The sequence below is a fragment of the Phycodurus eques genome, chromosome 15 (assembly GCF_024500275.1).
Source record: "Phycodurus eques isolate BA_2022a chromosome 15, UOR_Pequ_1.1, whole genome shotgun sequence".
Lineage (NCBI taxonomy): Eukaryota > Metazoa > Chordata > Actinopteri > Syngnathiformes > Syngnathidae > Phycodurus > Phycodurus eques.
In genome coordinates, this window is record NC_084539.1 from 4,396,982 (window position 1) to 4,419,348 (window position 22,367).

At 41.1% G+C, this 22,367-nt stretch overlaps 1 protein-coding gene across 11 annotated transcripts in view; it reads right to left on the minus strand.

Annotated features, from left to right (window-relative positions):
• si:ch211-196i2.1 (collagen alpha-1(I) chain) overlaps window positions 1-22,367 on the minus strand; it is a 180,028-nt gene that overhangs the window by 53,266 nt on the left and 104,395 nt on the right. For 8 of the 11 annotated variants that reach the window (XR_009769945.1, XR_009769946.1, XM_061698981.1 and 5 more), the window contains 17 exons: window positions 17,656-17,700; window positions 17,279-17,398; window positions 15,616-15,654; window positions 15,470-15,523; window positions 15,350-15,403; window positions 10,567-10,674; window positions 9,745-9,798; window positions 7,866-7,919; window positions 7,639-7,683; window positions 7,199-7,252; window positions 6,477-6,521; window positions 6,319-6,372; window positions 3,167-3,211; window positions 3,005-3,058; window positions 2,707-2,751; window positions 1,739-1,792; window positions 161-205 (listed from right to left, as the gene is read on the minus strand). Coding sequence is in view for 9 of the 11 variants with exons in the window: in XM_061698981.1 (XP_061554965.1) it covers window positions 161-205; window positions 1,739-1,792; window positions 2,707-2,751; window positions 3,005-3,058; window positions 3,167-3,211; window positions 6,319-6,372; window positions 6,477-6,521; window positions 7,199-7,252; window positions 7,639-7,683; window positions 7,866-7,919; window positions 9,745-9,798; window positions 10,567-10,674; window positions 15,350-15,403; window positions 15,470-15,523; window positions 15,616-15,654; window positions 17,279-17,398; window positions 17,656-17,700 (969 nt within the window). In the remaining 2 variants the exon portion in view is untranslated. Of the gene's footprint in view, window positions 1-160; window positions 206-1,738; window positions 1,793-2,706; window positions 2,752-3,004; window positions 3,059-3,166; window positions 3,212-6,318; window positions 6,373-6,476; window positions 6,522-7,198; window positions 7,253-7,638; window positions 7,684-7,865; window positions 7,920-9,744; window positions 9,799-10,566; window positions 10,675-15,349; window positions 15,404-15,469; window positions 15,531-15,615; window positions 15,655-17,278; window positions 17,399-17,655; window positions 17,701-22,367 lie in introns of all 11 variants that reach the window. The other 3 variants (XM_061698986.1, XM_061698985.1, XM_061698987.1) reach the window with 3 other exon arrangements.

Consider the following 22,367-nt stretch of genomic DNA (forward strand, 5'->3'; position numbering starts at 1 on the left):
CATGATAAAAAGGAAGAAGGGTTTTCCTGATTTTTGGACTCAATATTGGGGGTGCGCATTATACTCGAGTGCATATTATACACAAGAAATTACGGTATATTTAGCTGAATGAAGTGAAAATTATTACATTACAATAATTGTTTTTCTTATCAGAGCTTACCGTAACTCCAGGGAAACCCAGTGGACCGGCCTCTCCTGGTGCCCCCTGAACAAAAGGTCAATAGGTAATCCTTTATGCGAATTAATCAGGCAAATAAAGACTGTAATCTGAAATCAAGTGAAATCTGAAAGAAAGAGGATGTCTGATAACATAATAGGAATATAAAATACAAAATATAATTCTCCATTTTTTGACAAACTAAAATCATCCCTAGATCTCTGCATAAACTGTTGGTCAGTCCCAAAAAATACTAAGTAATATGATCAATACCATTTTTTTTGGGTAAATCTTATATAGTATATAACATAATAAACTTGATCATACAAACCCCAATTCAAGTGAAATTGGGATGTTGTGTAAAACATAAAAACAGAATACAATGATTTGGAAATCCTCAACCTATTATAAACTAAACATACTACAAAGACAAGATATTTAAAGTTCAAACTGATGAACGTGATTGTATTTTCTCAGTTTGAATTTGATGCCTGCAACATGCGCCACAAAAGCTGGGACAGGGGCACTATAGACTGGGAAAGTTGAGAAATGCTGAAAAAAGTACCTGTTTGGAACATTTCACAGGTTAACAAGTTATTTTGAAAAAGATGAGTGTCATGATTGGGTATAAAAGGAGCATCCCCGACAGGCTGAGTTGTTCACAAGCAGTAATGGGGCAAGGTTCACCACTTTGTGAACAACTGCGTGAGCAAATAGTCCAACAGTTTAGGAACGTTTCTCAATGGACTATTAAAAATGTGTGGCACATTATGAAGTGCAAAATACGACAATGGAGACCCCGGATTGTTGAGCAATTGAAGCTGTAGGTTGAGCAAGAATGGGAAAAAAATGATGCCTGAACATGGTGTTCGTTATAGACAATTTGTGATTAGCACAGAAGACCAATAACAACACACCAGTCTGGTTCAGATGCCATTCCTCCCAATTACACGCATCTCCAGCTATCACCGTCATTGTCCATATGAGCTTTGAAGTCCACAGCAGAACGAAGGAGTAGCCATCTCTCCCAACATTCCAAACACGGTGGGTAGTATGAGCTGCTGTATGGTGTCTAGGTTGAAACAACGGTCCAGACCAGTCCCGCCACTGGGGTGAACACCAATGTACAGGCGGGAGCAAATCCACAACGGAATAGAGTCCAAACCCCCCCCCCCCCCCCCCCCCCCCATGAGCTCTGGTTCCAGGGCCTAAGTTGTGCATGGAGGCAAGCTGGACTACTGTGTATATAGTAGGAACCTCTCAGATGCAGGCCCAACCACCAGGCACACCCAACCAAAGGCCTGGCTCCAAAGGGGGCCCCAGTAATCAGTGTTGACTAGGGAAATTTACTATAGGTCCAATGTTGTTCAGCACAATAGGAAGTCATTTAAACTTTTGTCTGGTCCCTCACTAGGGAACTAATCTTCTTGGGTGACCCAATCACCCAAACCCCTCTACAACAATAAGACGAGGAGGGGAAAACTCAAAAATACGGTAGAGAAGAGAGGCAGAAATACACATAGTGTGCATATTCAAAATGTACAAATGCAATCCCCAAAGTAATGTCTGACTGCAACTCACCACTGGCCCTTCAAAGCCGGATTCACCCCGCATACCCATGGTGCCCACAGGCCCCTAGGGTAAAAACAAATAGAAAACAATACACAACACAATCAGAAAAACATAACACTGTGAATGATATTGTGTACAATAGTTTGTGATAAGAAGGTCAGACTTGTGCTTCCTTTTTAAGTCCATGCAACCATAACTTAAAGTCTATAAATGTCTTTGGAAGCATAATTGTAAATCAACTGATAAGGACACATCAAAATAGCAGAATGAAAATTCAACTCTGACTGGGAGTTTTCAAAACTGAGGGAAACAAAGGACAAATCACTTCCCAACAGAATGACTATGGATAGAGATTTTCAATTTTGTTTTTATTTATTATATGAATTTGAAGCGGCATGGTAGACGACTGCTTAGCACATCCGCCTCGCAGTTCTGAGGACCCGGGTTCAAATCCAGCTTCTCCTGTGTGGAGTTTGCATGTTCTCCCCGTGCTGCGTGGGTTTTCTCCCGCTACTCTGGTTTCCTCCCACATTCCAAAAACATGCAAGGTAGGGTACTTGAAGACTCAAAATTTCCCGTGAATGTGAGTGTGAAAGATTGTTTCTCTATATGTGCCCTGGCGTCCAATTCAGGGTGTACCCCGCCTCTCGCCCAGGGTTAACTAGGATAGGCTTCAGCACGCCCACGACCCTAGTGAGGATAAGCAGTAAATGGATGGAATTAATTTGAATCCCTCAAGTTGAAATCCAATTCACACTCTGCTGTGTATTTTTGTTGCACAACCACAAAGGGAAGCAGGCCACACACGTAAGCATATGACGGAATGACAACATGTGCAAACTGCGCTCCTAGAATGAAACCTTAGGCTGAAGTCCTTACGGATGAGCTGCTGCTGCCATCTTTTTAAAATGGCATAATTTGGGAAACGGAAATGAGAAAAACACGAAATACATAAGCCAACAACATACTGTACTTACAGGATCTCCTTTCGGCCCTGCTCCACCACTGAGTCCTGGCGCTCCCTGTCAACAAATGTAAACATACCTTATTATATTTATGAAACAAAGTCAAAGCAGCGAAAACTTATGTACAGTATTATGGATGCTACGCGGTCTACCTTGTGCCGTAGCTTATCCTTGTTTCTAAAGATACTGAGCATACTTAATCAAATATATCCAGTGTCACAAATGTTAATTTAATTTTCTTTTTGAGGGGGTGGGGTGTTACTTCAACACATGTCTAATGAGTACACACTGCTTCTTTAACTTTACTTACTTGGGGCCCTCTGGGTCCGGGATTCCCCACCTGTCCGTCTAAACCTGGGGGCCCCTGGTTGAAGGAAAATTAAGGACATGAAATAAATGCAAAACAATGTTGCTTAAGATTGTATGGAAGCTCAAACACTGAAGCGTAAATATAATCATGCAAAATTAATACCTGTGGGCCTTTGCGGCCAACATTGCCTGCAGGGCCAATGTCCCCCTGAAAGCGGAAAAAATAAACAAATCATACAAAAGTAATTAGTCAGCACAGAAAGATAGCAAGAGCAAAATAATTGTTCTTATTTGACATCTGAATCACAATCATCTTTATTTGGCAAGTATGTCAAAAACACACAAGGAATTTTTCTACGGTAGTTGGAGGTGCTCTAGTACGACAACAGACAGTCAATGGACAGTTAATATTTTTGAGGCATAAAAACATAAAAATACAGTCACTGAGCAATGAGAGGTTACCAGTGTGGTAATGCCGATCTCTCTCTCTCTCTCTCTCTCTCTCTCTATGTGTGCAAATGGCACAGAGGCTTCAAGAAATGTATGCAGTTTAAAGTGACTAGTAGTGCGATAATCTGGAACAATGTCAATTGTGCAAATGGTGCAGATACAGTACTTCTCAAGCACATGAGTGAGTGAGTGAAAACAATAACCATCAATCAGGTTAACCGTGGTGGTTATTGTTGGATCATGGAATATTCTCTCTCAAAATAGCTGTTGATGTACAGTAATGACTAAGAATTATATTACACTTACATTTTACACACTCCACCACCCATTCAAGAGGAGACAGAGGTAAGCACACAAATGGAGCACTATGCCAAAGTGGAGATTGTAAAGTATTGCAGTGACTCTGACCCAGTTGCCAGAAACTCCCCCCACGTGATGGGCTGCATTCTTCCAAGCGGCCCTGCTGTGAGACTACCACAAGAAGACGCCTACTGGACCCTTAAGGAATTAGCAGGTCCCCGCGAAATCTTGTTTTGTTTGTGTCATCAAAGAGTAATTTTCTTCGTTTGAATTGCCAGCAGCAAAAAGTGATGGCTTGAAAAATGTGCACACAAGGCGACACCCTGTGGTGTTGAGAGGAACTGCAAAGCCGAACCGTGGACCCTCATTTGATTTTTAACCAAAGGAACATTTCTGTTTTGATATTTTACGAACTCTAATGAATTATTCCAAATGTATGCCCTGATGTCTGTGTCAGTGTTTCAACTTTATAAGCACAGCCGCGAAATTTTGAGAACTGTTTTCTTGATTTGACTATAAGCAGCATGAAATGTGATTTGAACCATAAGCAGTTGATTTGCCAAGACTAAAGTATAAACAGCCAGTCTATATGCTTGACCTGTGAGTAGCGAGTACAAAGTTGAGGGTATTTTACATTAATATATGATTTTAAACCCATTTTCTGGGTCAAAATTGTAGACTAGATTCAAGCTGATGGGTGTGGTCTTGTCTGGTCCTCAGTCCTCTCCGACACGCCCCCGGGGTATTGAACTCCAGACTCCCGCCTTCTCGCGCCCTCGCTAACTTCGCCAGTCACGGGCTGGCCTCGGCCACCCCACTCCTTTCTTTGTTCGGGCACGCGGCTCGGTAACTGCGGGCCTTGGGGATGGAGACTCAGCTCGGCGATCAGAGCAGCTGCTACTAAAGTACCAGGTACGCTTCCAGGCAAGCGTGATCGCTCTGAATTTGCTAGCGAGTCCCTGAAAAGGCAGGAAGAGGGACGGTGATATTCTTCCAACGAGGTGTGACGAACAACAATTTTTTGTATAATTTTTCTGCATCCTTTTTCTCATTCGACCAAACCTGTCTCCGTGCTTACCGAGACGACTGCGACAGACCACCACATCTACCAGCTGATCTACATTCGTGAGTAACACACCAGTGTTTGCAGACTGTATAATATTAGTGCCGAGTAATTTTGGGGAAATGACTAGCTTAACACAAAATCCTAACTTTGTCCTCTCTCTCTCTCCCGTCCATACTCGATGTGTTAAATGCTCGCGCTTTTCAACTTTCCAACACACGATGTTCTATTTTTCGCATGCCTATTTTTGTACTGTTTATCATTCTTAGTGTTATTTTCTTTCTTTAGTTAGATCCTTTTGTGTGTTTCCCTCTAGATCCCTTGCAGATGTCATTACATATACTATAAAATTCCACTCAGCTCTGTTTTGTGTGGGTTGAGTTTAACAATGAACCTCTGTCATCTAGAACTCGTATTTCATAAAATGTAGCAACCATTAGATATGAGACTGATAAAGTCACTTTCCCTAAATTTTATCCATATAAAAAGTGACGTAGTGCCCTCTACGAGACAAAATTGTGTGATTTTAACGTTAAAAACATAAATCGGACTACCCCGGAAGTGAACGCAGGTGTTTACCTTCCTTCGTATCGTTTTCCAAATTAAATACATTTTCATTTCAACTAATATACGCTACAGTATAATACTGCAGCATCTTGAGATAAAGCTCAGCAACAAGCTAAGCTGACATTCCCGTGTGTGTGTGTGTGTGTGTTTGTGTGTGTGCGTGCCTGCGTGTGTGTGTGTAATCGTCCTTAGACTTGGCATAAAATGGCATAAAACATTGATTCTGATAGGGGTCGTTTTTGACCCACTCATGGAAAAGTGCAGGGTCCTGTCACTCATGCATCTAAGCGTCAAGCTGACCCAACGTTTTAGTCACAGTTTAACTTGTTAGCTGCCATTTTTTATTTCATGAAACCCTGACTGTGGGTTGTATGATAAACAATAGCCTCTTGGTCGTGTTCCCTGTATTCTGAGGTCGTCTGCTAACTGTGCAAGTTGCAGTTTCCCATCAAAGCTTTTTATGCAAACGAAAACAGCCTCCGTTTGCCGTCTGCAATTTATCATCGCTGCAATAGTCAAAAATGAAACTTTAATCTCACTACTTGTCTGGAAACAGTAACGTGTTAGATTACCTGTTACTCTAAAAAGTGGTCATATTAGATCAGTACTTATTACAATGCATTATGCACAGAGCATTATAGTTACTCCACACAAGAAGCACAATATAGATCATTCCGCTCATCCATGCCAAGACTGGTCACAAATCAAAAATAGTCCGTAAATGGAGGTACATTTTCTAAGAAATTTTGTGCGTAACCTGAATTGTTCATAAAACAGGCCATTCATAACCTGAGGTTCCACTGTATTTCATAACATCTCAAATAAAATCACGATTGATAAAGAGGTTCAAGATTTTGCACACCTTTACAAATTATTTTAAATTACACAACTAAATAAAAGTTGTCATGAATATATCATGTGTGGTTCCATTTTACCCTTGCGCCATTAACTCCTTGAGCACCAACTTGTCCTGTAATGCCTGGTGCACCCTGTCAATGACAAGCACACAAAAACATGAATAAAACAAACAAGTATTGGATAATGTAATCTTTTTTTTTTATTATTTTTATTTTTTTTACTATCTTGAGTTTACCGTCAGACCCGGAAAACCCGGAGGGCCGTCCAATCCATGATCACCCTGGACACAAGCAGTTTAAAGATTTACTACATACACTTCACTTACACACGCAAAATACAATACCTCACCAGAACAACAATTTTGTGATTTCAAAATCATCCATGACTTAAAAAATAAAATAAAATACTCATTTGTGCTACATTGAGCAAAGTTTGTATGATAGACTGCACCAGATTACATGACATCTGTTACACAATTCGTTGGAACAGTCAAGGATTGCCTGATCTTGCCCTGAGAAAGCTGCAATTAAACTGCAGCAGTATAACTTCTTCAGAAATGTATGACAAATATATCTAAAGGCTTATTAAGTAATCTTAATCATGACTATCTTCATTTCATTACGATTTGGCTTTAAATCCAGTTACCGTCACAGCTGGTATAAACCGCTGCTATTCTGGCAGTTTTAACAAAAAGAAGCCAAGCTCAATTATTTTTAAAGCAGGGCCAACAGATTGCATTCTTTTTCTTTTTCTTTTTTCTTCTAATTCTTTTTTGTGGACTTGTAATCATTTAATGATATTGGTCACACAAAACAGTACAGCAAAAAAATACAGTAAGTAGCCTGAGAACATGAAAAGGAGCATAAAAGTTATGACAAACAAAAATATAACAAAGAATTTGAAACATATAGGAGCCAGCTTTTATACAGCTGAACTCTTATACGGCACATCACTCACATCGGGTCCGCGTGGGCCCTGCGGACCATAGCCACCTCGGATACCGGGATCCCCCTGCAAAATATAAACAATATACACTAGTATACTAGTATAGTATTGCTAGTAATATACGATAAAGACAGAAAACACAACACTGGAAGTGATGACTAACAAAAAAGAGAATGTCAACACAGACTCCTGTAAACTACAGTATTCTGTAAATACAAAAAAATAGTGAATTAACGATTAAAAGAGATTCAGAGGCGCATGTCTTGCACAAATATCTAGTATGTGTTTCCGTCCTATATTACAGCAGTTTGATTGTAGTTTATAAAGCATGTCTTCTTGTACAAGGCAGCAAAAGTGTTAATCTCATGACTGATCACGTAATGTGCTGTCATATCCTCTGACATCCTGTAACTTCACCTGAAAGAAGTAGTATATAAGTGTTGTGCACTCACCCTGGGCCCGACAGGACCATGTGGCCCTGGTAAACCAATTGAACCCTAGAATGAGCAAAGACAGTCCAAGATCATTAGTTAGACTTGTACCGTTCAACATAGCTGCATTTACCATAAAATATGAGATACTCTAATGCCCAACTCTCTTATATTGCTTATTCATATAAAAATATAATAGTTTAATCACAGGATAGGAAACAATTTCGCACATCAATCTTGAGGTGTACCTTCTCGCCAGGTTCCCCTGTTTGCCCTCTTGGACCTTTTTGACCAATAAGACCCTGTGGGAAAAGAAGAAGAAGAAAAAAAATCATGTAATAATTAATATCACATGTTTATATAAAGTGTGTACATTTCTCACAAGGGCAGAAAAGGCATTTACCATTTAAGCATTTCTTACTACAGTGAAACTTGCAAAACTGAGTGCCTCAAATTCATACATCCATCCATCTTCTGTACCGTATCCTCACTAGTGCCGTGGGCGTGCTGGAGTCTATCCCAGCTATCTTCGGGCAAGTGGCAGGGTACACCCGGAACTGGTCGCCAGTCAATCGCAGAACACATATAAACAATCAACTATTCGAGCACACATTCACACCTAAAGGCAATTCAAGAGTCTTCGATCAACCAACCACCGCGCCGCCCAAATTCATACAGTTCAACCAAAATTATTGCAAAAAAAAAATATATATATATATGCCTCAAAAGTTGTGGAAAACCTTGGCAGTAACCATCATGGTACTGCTCAGTGAGCAGCTAAAGGGTAACCTCACAAGTGTGTTTTGCTTGCTTGTTATTCAGTTACAATGGGTAAGATGAAATGTGTGATGAAGTGACATAAGAAAAGGTACTGTACACACATATACACGTATACTCCTGGCTGTCCAGTACAGTGGTACAAAAGCGAAAATTAGACAACATCAATATAAAAGAAGAATGGAACGCAAGCCACAAAGTCACGCCAAGATAAAACTATGAGTGTTAAATAATGCTCAAACTGGATAATATAGGCTCACTGTCCACTTAAAATCAACCCAACGGCGTTCTATCGGGTTGAGGGCAGGACTCTGTGCAGGCCAGTCAAGTTCATCCATACCAAATTCTCTCATCCAAGTCTTTATGGACCTTGCTTTGTGCACTTGTGCACAGTCATGTTGGAAGAGGAAGGGGTAATCCTCAAACTGTTTGAGTGTCCAAAATCTCTTGGTATGCTGAAGCATTCAGATTTCCTTTCACTGGAGCTTGGGGCTAATATTTTGGACATTTCCAACTTTGTGGGAACAGTTTGGAGATGGCCCCTTCCCGTTCCAACATAACTGTGCATCAGTGCACAAATCAACCTTCATAAAGATATGGATGAGAGATGTTGATGTGGATAGACTTGATTAGCCTGCACAATCTTGACCTCAACTATATAGAACACTGGACAAATTAGAGCGCAGGGTGAAAGCCAGGCCTTCGCATCCAACATCAGTGTGTGACCTCACAAATGCACTTCTGGAAAAATGGTCATAAATTTCCATGAACACACTACTAAACCTTGTGGAAACCTTCGCAGAAGAGTTTAAATTCTTATAATTACAGAGTGTAGACCGATATTATGCGGCACGGTGGAGGACTGGTTAGAGCGTCAGTCTCACAGTTCTGAGGACCATGGTTTAATCCCCGGTCCCGCCTGTGTGGAGTTTGCATGTTTTCCCTGTGCCTGCGTGGGGTTTCTCCGGGCACTCCGGTTTCCTCCCACATCCCAAAAACATGCATTAATTGGAGACTCTAAATTGCCCGTAGGTGTGAATGTGAGTGTGAATGGTTGTTTGTTTGTATGTGCCCTGCGATTGGCTGGCAAACAGTTCAGGGTGTACCACGCCTCCTGCCCGATGACAGCTGGGATAGGCTCCAGCATGCCCGCGACCCTAGTGAGGAGAAGCGGCTCAGAAAATGGATGGATGGAGACCGATATTATGTTAAACCTTATGGATTAAGAATGGGATGTCACTTAAATTCATATCTGAGTCAAGGCAGGTGAAGGAATACTTTTTGGCAATATAGTGTATGTTTAAAATAATAATGACTGGCAAAAGCAGCTGTGATCATTTTACCCCTCACCTCATCACCTTTTTCCCCTTTGGCACCTCGCTCACCACGGTAACCCCATGGGCCCTGAAGTCAATTGAAAATGAGAAATTAGAACACATACAGTCATTCAGTTTGAACTAAAAACACCTCACTAATTCACAATTGACTTTTACAGAAATGAAGCATAATCAAGAAGTATTTTTAAAAAATAGCTTTTGAAAACATGTATCATGTGTTTTAAACATAACTACTCATGCTTTCATGTACAAAATGCCTTGCAGAGCACCTTATTCAGAAACAGAGGATGAACATGACAACTGAATGTACAAAAAAATAATATCTTGGCCCTGATCTCTTCTTTTTAGGAAAGTGCAACATCTCTAGTTAGTCTTTTTATTTAATAGGAAATGAAGGATGCAGATGAAAGCAACCATAACATTTTTAATATAGTCTAAATTATTATGCTTTTACAACATTAATGACATCTATTATATGAGATGCTGTTGAAATGCAGCTGGAAGTTGCGTTTCCACTCTTGCCTGTTCAAATAATGCTACTTTCCAAATACAAGGCAAGTAGGATGCATTTGAAGTACAGTATTTCACTGCACCAACGGCAGCAGCGTACCCCAAATGTGTATGCAAGTCAGAACACATTACTGTCTTCCACTAACCTACGTTAATGCAGTACTTAAGTCATAATTACACTAAATAGATCTAAAATAATCTAATGAGAAACAGTGTATTATATACCATAATAACTGAGCCTGATTTTTTTGTACCACGTATGACGTATTCTTTCACCATCTCTAATCACTGTTTTATAGCTTATATATAGAACCCAAGTACGCACCTGTGATCCAGGAACACCATGTGACCCCTGCTGACCATCTTCTCCATTTTCCCCATCTCTGCCTGGGGGCCCTGCTCTTCCAGGAGGTCCCCTGGGTCCCCGCTCACCCTTTCAGACAACATAAATGATTATATATTAAATACTACAACTGTAACATTTAGCTGAGGGGGGTCATGTTGTAACAAAAATGTTAAATGAACTAGCGATGTAGGCGAACACTTGTTCATAACCCCGCTAAGAATCAGAACCATAATACTAAACTGTAAATTATATGTTAGCGCTGTGTGTGAGTACAAAGGACCTCTGAGATTCAGTCGAGCCGTTTATCACACAGACAAGGCATCACCTGGATAACAACATCCTGACATGATGGTGGTGGGTAGCAATAACTCATCTTGAAGACAGGCAGAGAACAAGAACTGATTTACAGGGATTGAAAGAAAGAAAAAAAAAACTTAGCCAGGCCAACTACATTATATTGCACACTGTGAAGGATATTGATGTCATGTTTTAGGCAGAGGCAGGCATGATTGGTGGATATTTCTACATACAGTATACATATGCAGTGCAGACACCTACACACCTACACACAAGTGCACTGATAAGTTACATCATTAGGGTGAGATCCGGCAGATGGTGCTGTTCTCCATTGTTTGTAATATTGATCACGCTACAGTACAGCAGATACCTGTAATGAATTGAATTTACTGTTTATCTTGTTTTACATAATTTCACTTCTTGTCACACATATGATCAATTTGGAGTCTAAAATTAGCCTGTAGCATGTTTTGGGAATGTGAGAGAAAACCGTAGTATCCGGAAAAACCCACACAAACACGGTGAGAACATGCATACTCCACACAGGAGGGCCGCACCTGAGATTTTAATCCTGAAAATTTTGAGTGGGAGGCAGAAGTCCAAACCACTGGTCCAATACATTTGCATGCTAATGGGGTAATGGGGCTGGCTATCATATGCTGTGATATTTTTAGTCCATCCCCCCGCCGCAATTGCGTAACAAGTCTATTTGGCTTCTTTGGCGTGGAATGACAACATGCCCTTAGTACAGTTGATGCAAATTAACACTTAATGTACCGTATTTTTCGGAATATAAATCACAGGTTTTTTTCATAGTTTGGCCAGGGGTACGATTTATATTCCGGAGAGATTTATATGTGAAATTATTCACACATTATTATATAATTTCACGTTATTTTCACACTGACAACCGCAAGAGGGCGCTCTTGGCATGTGTATCTGTATTTGCTACTTCTGTACCTCTGAAAATGGATCATTTCAACATTAGCGGTAACTTATAAAAACAACTGTGAAGGACTGAACAAAAATGGCATCGAAAAGAAAATCATATTCTGCAGATTACAAGCTGCAAGTAGTGAAATATGCAGCCGAAAACGGTAATCGAGCAGCAGAAAGAAAGTTTGGAGTGAGTGAGAAACTTGTAAGGGACTGGAAAAAAGCAGAGGTTACTCTTACTGAAATGAAGAAAACAAAAAAAGCTAATCGCGGGGTAAAAGCTAGGTGGCCACAACTAGAGGAACGAGTTCGCAGAAGGGTGCTTGAACAACGTGCTGCCGGGAGAGGCTTGTCTACAGTGCAGTTGCGTCTCCACGCCCAGGTAGTTGCCAGGGAGATTAATATAAATGACTTTGCAGGAGGACCTTCTTGGTGTTACCGCTTCATGCAACGCAATCGCCTCTCTACCAGAGCAAGGACAACGATGTCCCAAAACTGCCAGCAGACTTCCAAGTCAAGGTCGACAGTTTCCGTGAGTTCTTTGAACAGCTTGTAACTGAGCACAACGTGACACCGGATCATAATATTAACATGGAGGAGGTCCCCCTCACGTTTGACATTCCCATGGGCCGTGTCGCAGAGAAAGGGCAAAAGAGTGTGAATATAGTAACAACTGGTCATGAGAAATCACACTTCACAGTGGTGCTGGCATGTTGTGGAGATGGATCAAAATTGCCACCAATGGTCATTTTCGAACGAAAAACCATGCCAAAAATCCAATCCCCCTCAGCTGCAGTAGCCATGAATGAGAAAGGGTGGATGGATCAAGAAATTATGAATTTATGGCTTACAAAGTGCTACACTAAGTGTCCGGATGGCTTCTTTAAAGCATGCAAAGCTCTGCTTGTGATGGATAGCAGGCGAGCGCAGATCACGCTACAGTTCAAAAATAAATTGAAAGTTTTCAACTCCATACCTGCCATCATCCCTGGAGGCTTAACCAAAATACTCCAGCCACTTGATATCTCCGTGAATCTGAGCTTTAAGGCAGTCTTGCGTAACCTGTGGGAGCAGTGGATGATGGATGGAGAGCACAGCTTCACGGCAACCGGGAGAATGCGCCATGCAACTTTCCTGGAAGTCATTGGATGGATCGACAAAGCATGGGCTTCAGTGACAACCAAAACCATCCTGTCGGGATTCAGAAAGGCTGGAATAATTGGAACTGCAACTGACGATGAGTCTGACGAAAGTGACATAGAAGAGGAAGCAGTGCATCGTCTACCTCCGGAGTTGGCGGAGTTGATTAGAAGTGACACCGAGGATGAAGATTTCGTTGGATTTAGTGATTTGGAATGACACTGATGGTTTGATAAACTTGTTAGCATGTTCTTTATGCTATAGTTTTCGGAATAACTGTTAATATGTTACGTTAACATACCAGGCACGTTCTCAGTTCGTTGATTATGCGTCATGTAACGTTAGCTGAATGTGTTAGCATGCCCTACACCTATTCAGCCTGTTGTTCTCTATTCTATTTTTATTTTAAATTGCCTTTCAAGATGAAATGTCTGTTCTTGGTGTTGGATTTTATCAAGTAAATTTGCCCCCTAAAATGCGACTTATACTCCAGTGCGCCTTATATGTTTTTTCCTTCTTTATTATGCATTTTTTGGCTGGTGCGATTTAGAATCCGGAGCAATTTATAGTCCGGAAAATATGGTATGTGTCCTCACCAACAAAGACGCATCAACAGGGCAGCCGAAGCAGGCAGTTGCAGAGGGCCCCGAGCTGAAGGGGCCCCTGAGAAACGGCTGACATTGGCTAATATCAATAACAAAGCACATAGCAACGACAATGTCTCACTGTCAGGAGTGACCTGCATAGCATCCCTTGGGATGCTATCTCAACAGGGAGACTGTTGCCATGTTGCAATTTTTCTTATTAGCTGAAAAATGCATTCGTTGTCAAAGGATACCAACCTCAATTTTTGTGGCAGATTGATGTATCCACACTGCTAATTTGTGTTTGGAATAGAATGATTTTCCTGTATATATCTCCTTGAAGCGGCACGGTGACCAAATGGTTAGAGCGTTTGCCTCACAGTTCTGAGGACCGGGTTCAATCCCCGGCCCTACCTGTGTGGAGTTTGCATGTTCTTCCCGTGCCTGTGTGGGTTTTGTCCTGGCACTCTGGTTTCCTCCCACATCCCAAAAACATGCGTGGTAGGTTAATTGAAGACTCTACATTGCCCATAGGTGTTAATGTGAGTGTGTATTGTTGTTTGTTTATGTGTGCCCTGCGATTGGCTGGCAACCGGTTCAGGGTGTACCCCGCCTCCTACCCAAAGATGATACCCGGGATAGGCTCCAGCACACCTGCGACCCTAGTGAGGAGAAGCCGCTCAGAAAATGGATGGATGGATGGATATCTCCTTGAATTTTCTGATACATAGACTAAATGTTGTATTAAACAAAATGTTCATGAGTGGCAACCCCTGACAGGGTAAGTCCAAGTCCCTTTCTTTAACCACTGAAGTTCATGAAAAATGGGTGTTCATTAATTATTGCATACAGATCTCAAATGTTGAGTCTTTGTGGCACACCCAATTCTTTACTTGTATGAACTTAAAGAAATCTAACCAAATATATAATGCTATTTGTTTTTGTTTGTTTTCAGTTATGATAGTTGTTATTTGTTGCTTTATATACCAGTTATTTAATAAAATATATCTTTGCTTAACCATCTTGTTTTGGTTTGTGGGGAGGGGTGGGAGGCGCCAATATCCTTCTTGCCTGGGGTCTCCAGGGGGTCTAAAATTCCCCTGCTCATCAAATAGGACATTGGCAGCTATTTAGATTTTCTTTCTTATGCTGCACACTACAACTACCACTACAAACTAGAGTACAACAGTAGACATGGAAGTTTGCCACTTGGAGCACACTTCATTTACGCTAGAGTGTTTTTAATTATCCCAAACTCCAACGTTTGGTCTAGTGCACCATCTGGCAATTGGACTGTGATCTTCTCAATATACAAACACAACCTTGTTTCCATTAGCTCACAGTGGACTTCCAGGAGAGTTGTTTCATATTACGGTTAATGTGTGATAGGTTGTTTGTTTATATGTGCCCTGCAATTGGCTGGCGACCAGTTCAGGGTGTACCCCGCCTCTCACCCGAATATAGCTGGGTTATTCTCAAGTACGCCCGCGATCCTAGTGAGGATAAGCGGTATGTAAAATGAATGAATGTTTTGTGCAATGCTCTAATCTTTAATTGCATGTACATTTCAAATATCCCAATTATTATGTTTTACTCTCTGTTTACATAAATGTTTTTTTTTAATTGTATTGTAATAATCTAACTGTTTTCCAGATTGGGATACCAAAATCTTGTATGTGGTATCTTTGGTACTTATGCCTATTCCCTGAATCATGTATGTAATAAATAACTATATTCGAACACCAAAAAATACTATGTTATTTTACGCAGGGCTATCTTGATCAAATTATGGATCTGGTGCTTACCATCTCTCCTGGCATCCCTGGTCGCCCACATTCCCCAGGTTCTCCAGGTGGACCCTGAAAGCAAAGATCAGGAAAACCATTATAAATTAGCCTTGATCATGCACAGTGCTAATTCCTAACCTGCATGCCAGTCTTGCCCATCTCTCCAGGTGGTCCAGCAGGGCCGTCTTTACTCTGAAAGCTCATAATAAAGAAACAAGGTCAACATAGATAAAAATTTATTCATGTGACTTTTAATGCTTTATTATTTATCACTGCATACTTACAGGCCAACCAGCACGGAGTAACTGGTAGAAATTGGTTTGCTATAATAAAATAAAAGTAAATAGAAGAGTAACCAAATAATAAAATAAACTCACAGAAGACTCACCAATGATGAAATAACATTCAGCATCCTTTGTTCAATCATCTGTATTACTGTAACTTTTTTTGCAGTTAGTTTCCCTACTTTGTCTTTGAAAGGCCTCTTGGGGGTGACGGAATGTGAGTTCAAAGTATGTATAATAACAACCCACAAACCACTAACATATTCATTTCTCTCATCTTTTCCTCTAATAAAGCATTCATTCTGAAAATGCTGGGGGTGCATTCCACAACATGAGGCTGAAGTCATTGTAGAAAGAATAAGCAGATGAGCACAGATGTTCTTTTTGCACGCATCAACTCCATGTCCAGTCTTTATATGCGGTCAAATTCAAGGGACATAAGAGGGACACACACGTGAAGATAATGATTTTGGGACCGATTCTCTACTTTCACCCAAAGTCTGCTTTGTCTTGATTATCTGACAGCTGTGAAAAAAAATCCTGACAATATTGAAAAATTTAAAAAATCCTGTTCTGCTCAGTCATCACAAAGCATAGAAAAAAATCTCGTCTGACAAAAGAAATGTGACAAATAAATAATAGGACCACCAGCAGCGTAAGCTCAGGTGAGAAGAGCCTCCAGTCTTCTCGTTTCCGGCATTGCTTTCAATGGTGTCCCACTTCAAGTTGATTCTGTGTTCTTTTTGCGCTATTTTTAGGTTGTTCTTAAATGTTCTTCTCTAGTTGTTATTTGGTTGGCCTCGTTTTCTTTTCCCATCTTGGGGTGTCCAGGTCATTGCTGTTTTTGCATGCCGGCTGTTAAACAGTCACAAGATGTGTCCTGCTAGCTAAAGGAGACGGACTGTTTCATGGAGTGGTCTGGACTTTGCTCTTTGCAGGATCTCTTAATTTGTTACCTGATCTCTGTAATTCATAAATAATTTTCAATATTCTTCAAAAAGATCAAACTTCTCATGCAGTTTAACAGAGCTCTTTCATGTATCACTGGCGTATAGGCAATAGGCGCAACAATGGAATTTTACAGGCATATTTTGGTTGCTGACGGAATTGTTGGTGTTGACCAGATCTTGTTGATTCTTCTGAAGACAGAAACTGCTTTGCCAATTCTACAATTGAAATCAACTTCAACATCACCGCTTCTCTTCATCATACTGCTCTAGTACACAAAATTGTCTACCATTTTAACGGGCTGTTGTTTCACATAGGGTTGTTGCTGTTGGTTTTTCCACCTATCGACATTGCCTTGGGATTTTCATTGCTGATTCGCGGTCCAGTGTTTCCTCGAAGTGTTTACCACAATAGAAATGACGAGGGAAGTTGGCAAGAGATAACCATAGCAATGGTGTCTTCTACTTTTATTTTACATCAGTGTGGGTATCCTGCCGCACATTGTACTCGCTCACAGGTCTGTCTGGGTACAGGTTTGATAACAAGGGACTGGACTCATGATTGCTGATGGACAAAAGAGTGCAATGTGTTGGGTTGGTCAAGCAAACCACACACTAGAGGAACAATTACATAACCTACTGTGTGTGTGTGTACCTCATTTTAGCCAAACAGAACATTCATAAGAGTATTTTAGTATATCAGGTGTATATCATACCTGGAAGGCAGCCCACTCCTCAGCAGTGTTCCTCCACAGGTACAGGGTTGGTAAACCTGGTGGTCCTGGAGGTCCACGGACACCCTTATTTCCTGGTCTCCCTTCAGGGCCGATCTTACCCTTTATGCATCACAATTCAGTTTATGTACTGTTGCTCTGCCATGATAGAATTTGATTTCATGCTGCAGGAATATTTAATCAGTTAACATTATGAATAAGGCATATTCAGAGCTTATGAGACAAGCATTTATACGAAATGATATACACTTTAAATTAAATTCATTGGGATGCACTCAGAATGTTCTTTTTTCATTCTAATGAGATAAGTGGATTAATGTGCATTATGGGTAGTTTTGTCCAAAACAGGTTTTTCTTACCTTATCACCTTTAAATCCAGGCCATCCAGGTTCTCCAGCACAGCCCTAAAAATAAATTAACATTATGAATACTCAAGAGACCACAAAAAAAAAAAAAAAAAATGTAATCTCTTTTTCTATATAAATTTGTGTGGGTTTGTATAAATGGTGTGAGATTTTTATTTATTTATTATTTATTAAAATTATGTGTGTGGACTCCCATATATTACTGATTTTTATTTTATTTGATGTTTATGCTGATTTTTGTTCTTTTTTTTAATATCAGAAATTACTCACCAGTTACTTGAGTATTTTTTTTCACTGAATACTTTCTTACTTACGCAAGTAAATATTTTGGGGGCGACTTTTTACTTTTTATCCATCCATTTTCTGAGTCGCTTCTCCTCATTAGGGTCGCAGGCGTGCTGAAGCCTATCCCAGCTGTCATCGGGCAGGAGGCAGGGTACACCCTGAACTGGTTGCCAGCCAATCGCAGGGCGTATACAAACAAACAACCATCCACACTCACAGTCACACCTACGGGCAATTAAGAGTCTCCAATTGTTTTTGGGATGAGAAAAGGAAACCGGAGTGCCCGGAGAAAACCCACGCAGCCACGGGGAGAACATGCAAACTCCACACAGGAAGGGCCGGGGATTGAACCCGGGTCCTTAGAACTGTGAGGATGATGCTCTAACCAGTCGGCCACCATGCCGCCTTTTCGCTTTTTAAGTTTTAATTGAGTCATATTATTTTAAAGTAACTCTTCCTTGAGAACAATATTTGGCTACTCTACCTACCTCTGCACATGACCTCATTTTGGCATGCAACTTCATTGATTCACATGTATGAAATGTTTTCTATACATGTAAGGCACCGGTCATGAAACACTTTAACTTTGTATTTACAAAGGTGACTTTTACTGACCATTCGATGCAATATGGACTGTCATCTCACTGCCATGCAATACATTGTGGAAATGTATGACGTTAAAGAGTTTAATAGATGAACAACTTTACAGACACCTTACAGTGGGAATCAAAATAAGCAATATCAAATTAGCAATATTTGAGTAAGATCGGGGCGGAATGGTGACCAACTGGTGAGCACACCTGCCTCACAGTTTTGAGGACCAGGGTTCAAATCCACAGTTCAGGGTGTACCCCGCCTCCTGCCCGATGACAGCTGGGATAGGCTCCAGCACGCCCGCGACCCTAGTGAGGAGAAGCGGCACCGAAAATGGATGGATGGATGGTTCAAATCCAGCCTCACCTGTGTGGAGTTTGCATGTTCTTCCTGTGCCTGCGTGAGTTTTCTCCGGGTACTCCTTTTTCCTCCCATATTTAGAGTCTCCAATTAATGCATGTTTTTTGGGATGTGGGAGGAAACCGAAGTGCCCGGAGAAAACCCACGCAGGCACGGGGAGAACATGCAAACTCCACACAGGCGGGGCCGGGGATTGAACCTGGGTCCTCAGAACTGTGAGGCTGACACTCTAACCAGTCGTCCACGGTGCCACCTGTTGAATAATCTTGTATATTTAATTGCAGAAGAGTACAAATTTAGACTGCTGTATTGCAAGGTCTGGTTCCTACCGAGTATGAATGGCCGCCTGTATTAAATAACACAATGATAAACTCTTCTACAGACTTCAAAACCATACGGATGCCTGTGCTTAGATTTTAGCATCAAAGATGTGCTTCAACATGTTTGTATGGTTTAACATCCACTAATCAGGCTCAGATGGTGCCTAATAGATAAGAGTTCTCTTCAGCTGTAACGCATAAATATAACCCAAATACCAATTAAGTTGGGACGTTGTGTTAAACATAAATAAAAACAGAATACAATGATTTGCAAATCATGTTCAACCTATATTTAATTGAATACACTACAAAGACAAGATATTTAATGTTCAAACTGATACACTTTATTGTTTTTAGCAAATAATCATGAACTTAGAATTTTATGGCTGCAACACGTTCCAAAAAAGCTGGGACAGGTAGCAAAAAAGACTGAGAAAGTTGAGAAATGCTCATCAAACACCTGTTTGGAACATTCCACAGGCGGGTGCTATGATAGGGTATAAAAGAAGCTTCTCTGAATTGCTCAGTCATTCACAAGCAAAGATGGGGTGATGTTCACCTCTTTGTGAACAAGTACGTGAGAAAATAGTCGAACAGTCTAAGGACAATGTTCCTCAACGTACAATTGCAAGGAATTTAGGGATTTAATCATCTACGGTCCATAATATCATCAAAAGGTTTTGAGAATCTGGAGAAATCACTGCATGTAAGCGTCAAGGCCGAAAACAAACATTGAATGCCCGTGACCTTCGATCCCTCAGGCGGCACTGCATCAAAAAGCGACATCAATGTGTGAAGGATATCACCACATGGGCTCAGGAACACTTCAGAAAACCAATGTCAGAAAATACAGTTCGGCGCTACATCCATAAGTGCAACTTAAGTTACCCAAGCCATTGGCTTGGGTAACTTACACATCTGTGAAGGCACAATTAATGCTGAACGGTACATATAGGTTTTGGAGAAACATATGACGCCATCCAAGCAACGTCTTTTTCATGGAAGCCCATGCTTATTTCGGCAAGACAATGCCAAACCACATTCTTACAACAGCGTGGCTTCGTAGTAAAAGACTGCAGGTACTAGACTGGCCTGCCTGCAGTCCAGACCTGTCTCCCATTGAAAATGTGTGCCGCATTATGACGCGTAAAATACGACAACGGAGACCCCGGACTGTTGAACAGCTGAAGCTGTACATCAAGCAAGAATGGAAAATAATTCCACCTACAAAGCTTCAACAATTAGTGTCCTAAGTTCCCAAACGTTTATTGAATGTTGTTAAAAGAACGTGATGTAACACATTGGTAAACATGACCCTGTCCCAGCATTTTTGGAACGTGTTGCAGCCATAAAATTCTCAGTTACGTAACCAACTTAATTGGAATTGGTATTGTACATACCATACATCCTCTGGTCGAAGGCTCATCCTAAAACTGCTATTCAGCGATATGTATGCATTTATTGTTATGTCAGGATAAGTCCACATGTATGCAGGTATCTTAAAACATATCTTCATCACGTTGGAGTAAAATATATATATATATATATATATATATATATATATATATATATATATATATATATATATATCCATCCATCCATATTCTGAGCCGCTTCTCCTCACTAGGGTCGCGGGCGTGCTGGAGCCTATCCCAGCTGTCATCGGGCAGGAGGCGGGGTACACTCTGAACTGGTTGCCAGCCAATCGCAAACAACCATTCGCACTCACAGTCATGCCTACGGGCAATTTGGAGTCTCCAATTAATGCATGTTTTTGGGATGTGGGAGGAAACCGGAGTGCCCGGAGAAAACCCACGGAGGCACGGGGAGAACATGCAAACTCCACACAGGCGGGGTGTGTGTGTGTGTGTGTGTGTGTATGTGTGTGTGTATATATATATATATATATATATATATATATATATATATATATATATATATATATATATATATATATATATTTAGCCAATCAGAAAACAACCTGAAAAAACAACAGCACCCACTTTAAAATAGCAATGTACAATTGCACCACAATAAAGTTTCTTCATGAGAAGAGCCCTTGCAGTACAGCGCAGACCGCTGCCAAGGCATAATAATCCTAAGCATGTCTGTCTGACTTGTTTGACTGAAAAATCATGGCTAGGGTGTTCTCCTCTCGCCCAAAAATGTATTTGGCGGACTAATAGGAGGGAGGGGTTTGTCCGTTAATTTGAAGCACTTATTTTCGTGGCCTAAAAACACCCAGTTCTGTACAAAATTGGTTTATAGATATGTAAAAAAGTTAGAAAATGTTTGACGTTGACCTAAAATCTTTAAACATTGCTGTGATTGTCGATGACTGCTCTGAAAGTGTCGTGATCGCTGGTGCTTTGAAGACGTGATAACGGCGTGCAACTGGTGGCAGAAAGTTGTTGTGGTGGTGGTGGTGGCGAGTCGATAGTCGCTTTCATGAGCTGCGAGATTAGCGCGCTTCCTTTTCCCACCTCCATTACGATTGGATGCCACAGAGAAGGGCTTGCCAAAAAATAAATGTGTACTGTACCAAAATCCATCCATTCTCAATACCGCTTATTCTGTTCAGGGTCGCAGGGCGCTCGAGCCTATCCCAGCTGACTTTGGGCGAAAGGCGGACTACACCCTGAACTGGTCCCAAGTCAGTCATAGGGCTGTACCAAAGTCAGTACAGCATTTTTGAGAGATGTGTACACGGCGCACGCCCTAGTAAACAGCCACAGATAAGAATAGGTGGCTATGACAGGACCCATTTGAGCTGCGTGCCTTCGACGCTAAGATGATGTTCATGTATTGCCTTTGATGGGAACGTACGCCCTGGCAACATGGCTGCCACATAGGCATGTCTGGTAGGTGGGCTGCTATTATGCACTGGCGTATCTTGTCTTAATATCTGTGACAACAGCGGCACAACCCGGAAATATGGGTAGGCCTACCAGTCTCTGTCTGTTGATCACGGCAGGAAACAACAGTGGCCAATTCTGGAAGTAACGGACTTTGTCTGCTACAAGGTGGGGGTTTGAGTTCCAACTCGACATTATTTTTTGACCGTTAAATCTTAATTCTGTTCGTTTCGGGTCCGTTAAATCGAGGTTGCACGATACTTACTCTTGTTCTGCACTTTTGTGCTTGGTG